Source organism: Octopus bimaculoides, chromosome 12 (genome assembly GCF_001194135.2).
Source record: "Octopus bimaculoides isolate UCB-OBI-ISO-001 chromosome 12, ASM119413v2, whole genome shotgun sequence".
Taxonomy (NCBI): domain Eukaryota; kingdom Metazoa; phylum Mollusca; class Cephalopoda; order Octopoda; family Octopodidae; genus Octopus; species Octopus bimaculoides.
The window spans coordinates 50,064,501-50,069,500 of NC_068992.1; the positions used below are offsets into that span (position 1 = coordinate 50,064,501).

The following is a 5,000-nucleotide window of genomic DNA, read 5'->3' on the forward strand; positions in this document are numbered from 1 at the left end:
ACACACACACACACACACACATACATATATAGGCCAGAAAAAGAGCGTAATATTGATTTCAAATTCTGGCAAAAAGCCAGTAGGTTTGGGGGAGGGGATACGTCAAATTGACCCCAGTGTTCAAATGGTGTTTATTTTATCGTCCATGAAATGATGAAAGGCAATTTTACCTCAGCAGAAATTGAACTCAGGACATACCACATGAAATGCCACTAAGCATTTTTTCCAGCGTACCAACAATTCTGATAGGTCACTGCCTTGAAAGAGCATAGTATTCAATAGTAAAACAATGCCAAACCAGCTTTTAATAATTTGCTCAGTACATGCTGGAGATAACTTCAAGTATGCTTCAGACTCACTACTGTCTTTAGCAAAGTATTTAATCCACCATAGTAGCTGAAGCTATGATGAGCGAACACATGTAAAATTTGTACACAAATGTAAGTGGGAAAACTTTTAGATGCTGAAAATAAATCACTAACTGTAGCATCTCTGAGCAATTAACATGTAACTAATTTTTAAATGATAATTAATTGTGTGTGGTTCATCTACATTAATTAATTCTCAAACAACTGTTTACCTCTCTTTTAAAATGGTGACTTTACCTACAGGTATCTCTTTCTATATTCTATATAAAGAACATGGAATAAAGCAGTTTGTTTTAGGTTTTACTGGTTATTGTTGTTGTTGCTTAGTTTCAAACAAGCTTTGATCAAGCTAAGCTATGACCAAACCATCGCCCCCCCCCCACCACCACACAGTGGTCAACAGGTACTTATTTTATTGACCCTAAAAGCATTTGAACTCAGAACGTAAATTTGGAAGAAATGCTGCTGGACCTTTTTCTCGGTGCCGTGACAATTGCCAGCCTTAAACTCACTTACACAGATTGGCATTTTAGTTTATTGATCACAGAAAAGCAAAAAGTAAAGCTGACCAGAGTCGGATTTGAACATTGAATGGTAAAGAGATAACCAAATAAATATCACAATATATTTTGTCTGCTGCTCTACCAGTTCTGCCATCTGCCATGCTTTTTAATGTGTGTGATTGTATTAACATGAAAAGGATATTGAATTTCTTACACAATCAAATCTTGAACACACAGGTTGTCTGTCTATCACACTGTATAGCAGTGATGGGGGACATTGTTGGCAGTTTGTTGTTCATTAGAGAAAATATTCTTTAATTTCATGAAGTGGCTTTAACGAATAATGGAGAGATTGAAGCATCAACCTTGGAAATTGGTAATTTAGAAGTGAAAAACGATGACACAGAAGCTGGGGTAAAGAAACAATGGAAGACGAAAATGAAGATGATAAAGATGAAAAAGAGGAAGAGGATAACAAAGAAAAAGAAAAGAATGAGAAGCACAGCAACGAAGAAGAAGGACAAGAACGAAGACACGAAGAGAAGGATGATAATAACAAGAAGAAAAGAACAAGAAAAAAAAAGAAAAGAACAAGAAAAGATGAAGAAAAGAACAAGAAAAGATGAAGAAAAGAACAAGAAAAGATGAAGAAAAAGACAACAATGGACATGGATATGAGATATGAAGATAAAAAATTTAGATGAAAACAGAGACAATGAAGATGTCCAAGAAAAAATATTTTAAAAAATAGAATAAAAAAAATGAAAATCTCAAGAAGATAGAAAGAAAAGAGGAAATTGAAGATAAAAAGAATGGTAAGACACACTGAAGAAGAAAAACAAAAATTGAATACTGAAAAAGAAAAACCAAAAAAGAAAAATATCTCAATGATATTCCTAAATGAAAAGGGACGTGAGAGTGGGGAGAATTATTGAGAAGTCTAAGAATTCAGTTCTTGTTCTTCAGAGATAATTCTATGTTGGTGGTATATAAAAGGATTTATTATTTCAGTGTTTATGGTATAAAATCTGATTTCTTTTAAAATTTCTGGAGATTAAATAATCACCCATCCCAGCACCATCTCATCTCATTTCATTTTTAATTCTTGCGAATATCTTAAGTCAATATATGTCTGAGTGTTATGGGATGACTTGGGATGGGAGATAAGGTACCATCGTGTCAGGAGATGGATTCAGATGTATGAAAGAAGAGGGTGAGTGGGAAGATAAGGAAAGGTGGTTGGAGGAAAGAAAAATTGAGGAAGAAATAGAGAGAGAAATGGACAATGAGAGAAAATGGGAAAGAAAAAGCAAAGAAGAACCAGGAGGGGTAAGAAGTAAGAGAGAGAGTGTTTTCAGAGGTATGAGAGAGAAATGGGGTGTTGTATGATGAAACAGTGTGAAATGATGTGTTGTCTGATGAAAAAGTCTGGAATGACGAGCGCAGAGTGATGTCTTGTATGATAAAACAGTGTGAAATGGTGTCTTGTATGACGAAACTGTGGAATGGTGTCTCATATGATGAAACTGTGTGGAATGGTGTGTTGTATGATGAAAGTGTATGAAATGGTATGATGTAATGATAAAAGATGTGGAATGTTGTGTTGTCTGATGAAAGAGTGAAATGGTGTGTTGTATGAACAACATGTTTAGAATGGTATGTTGTCTAATGAAAGAGTATGGAATGTTGTGTTGTATGATGAATGTGTATAAAATGGTATGTCATTTGATGAAAGTGAGTGGAATGGTATGCTGTCTGATGAAAGAGTGTGAAATAGTGCATTGTCTGAGGAAAGAATTTGGAATGGTGCATTGTATGATGTAATAAAGAGCAATAGGAAGATAGACTATTTACAAACTAGAGAGAGAGAGAGAGAAGTAAATTTATTTCACTATGGTGCTATGATTTAAAATATATCAGCATTTCACAGAAATCAATAATTGGTAATTGTTACATGAAATTTAGACGTTGCTGTGTGCGTGTGTTTGTTTCCTTTGTGTCATTATATGTATAGATGTGTATGTGTGCTTTCATATCTATAAGTCAATGTGAGTGTGGATGTGTAGGAGTGGGTGCTTTTGTGTATGCGTGCATATGTGGAGTTATATGCGTAGGTGTAGGTGTGTGTGTGTATGTGTGGCTGTGATTTTATGTATGAGTGTAGGTGGTATATCTGTCTGATTTAGTACTTATTTCTAATGCTCTTCTTTAATCCCTTTCAAAGTGTTCATTGCTTGAAGCAAAGCCAAGAGAATGACATCAAGACAGATTAAACACTAGCCAGCCATTTATAGCCATACCTCATCATGGCACCAACATCAGTGCTTCTTACATGGCACTAACATCAGAGCTTCTTATTTGGCACCTTGCATTGGTGCCATATAAAGATAATGCATGATCAATTCAAATCCATGTGAATAAATAAGCATTACATTTGACAGAATAATGTGAATGCTAAAAGGTTAAAAAAAATTTAATGAATTGAATAAATGTAAGAACTCACCAACAAATTCAGCAGTTCCCATCATGGCACGACTATCAATGCCAGGTTTTAATTTCCGTGACAATCCAAAGTCTATCAACTTGATTCTCTGACTTGTCTGGTTTACCATGAGGATATTTTCTGGCTGTGAAATAAGAAAAATGAAACTGAAAAATCTGTTAATTTTAGGCCCAAAACTATCATTTTCAAAGATGGTTCTAGAAAGCACAAAATATATGATATGAAATATGAATCGCTCCCAAACCATCTCTGTTTCTAGAGATACTAAACTGGCTGTTTTAAAGTATTCATATTTAAATCTAAAACTTTATGATAGAGAAACTGGTTAGATAAGAGACAGGGTCCAAATGTACAGAAAGCAAATGACAAAGACAGATGATGGAATAACAAGCAGGCGCATTAGTTTGACACTCAGGGAAGAGTGGAAAAGTCTTTGACCTTTCGAGCCTATGCTCTTTAGCAGAAAGGGATCAGAGGAAAAAAATGTGCTGAGCTTAATGGTTTCAAAAACTTTTCAGTTTTTCTCTGAGCGTCAAACTAATACACCTGTTTGTTGTTCCCTCTTTTGTTTTCTGTACATTCCTAAAGGAATTATTGCAAAATTTCATATTCTTGGTGTTTATAAGCTTGACTTTTTTTAAAAAGATTATTATTCATTTACTTATTAAAAAAAAGTTCCTACTTATGTAAAATATTTGAAAATGTCATATTTCCAATTTTTATCCACCTGTCTTTTTTTTATGACATTATTATTAAATTACTAAGCGGCCTAAGCCTAGGGATAAAATGACAAAAAAATATTTGTTCAATGCGGCCTCTATGAGGGGTGATAAATTATAAGGTGGTCTTCATGAACAAAAAGGTTCCCCACCCCTGGCCTAGAGCTATAGAGTAAGACACTAAGACACTCACTGAAGGCATTGAACTCAAAACCATGTGGTTGGGAAGTAAACTTCTTAACCACCCAAGATGCCAGGTGATGGTGTTAAACCAGACGACATGTTAATTCTACCTATCATGAAGGTCCATGGCAAGGTTTAAACTCAGAATGCAATTAAGGTGTAACAAATACCATGAGGCATCTTACAGTTCCATCATCTCACTGCCTTGGTTCGCACTTCCTTTTTTCTTAATCCCTAAAGGATGAAAGGCAGAGTTGACCTTGGTGGGATTTGAACACAAAGTGCAGAGAGTCAGAACAAGTACTGTGAAGCATTCTGCCTAATGCACTAATGATTATGCCAATTCACCATTTATATATATATATATATAGCCTGAAGATTGCATGAAGGCTCCACATAAGTTATAAAATGTTGTCCGTGTCGTTTTCATTAGTAGCTTATTAAAATATATACTGTTTTCATTAAGCAATATTTATCTCTCACCAAATGGAGTACTCTTTGTGTTGACCTTACCTTCATGGAACAGTATTCTATATAACAAATACTTTAGGACTTTATTTATTAACTGCAGAAAGATAAAAGACATGCTTGAAGAAATATAACTAAATACAAAGCATTTTGTCTGTCACGTCTTAATAATAACAATAATAAAAAGAAAGAAATGAAAGTCGAATTTTTACCTTAAGGTCCAAGTGAGCAATTTGGCGATCATGTAAATGTCTTA

At 34.5% G+C, this 5,000-nt stretch overlaps 1 protein-coding gene across 1 annotated transcript in view; it reads right to left on the reverse strand.

The window, feature by feature from the left end:
* LOC106873719 (death-associated protein kinase 1) overlaps positions 1 to 5,000 on the reverse strand; it is a 218,404-nt gene that overhangs the window by 99,168 nt on the left and 114,236 nt on the right. The window contains exons 3-4 of the mRNA XM_052972187.1: positions 4,957 to 5,000; positions 3,375 to 3,498 (exon numbers count right to left, since the gene is read on the reverse strand). The exon at positions 4,957 to 5,000 is cut by the window's right edge and continues 95 nt beyond it. Coding sequence (XP_052828147.1) covers positions 3,375 to 3,498; positions 4,957 to 5,000 — 168 coding nt within the window. The remainder of the gene's footprint in view (positions 1 to 3,374; positions 3,499 to 4,956) is intronic.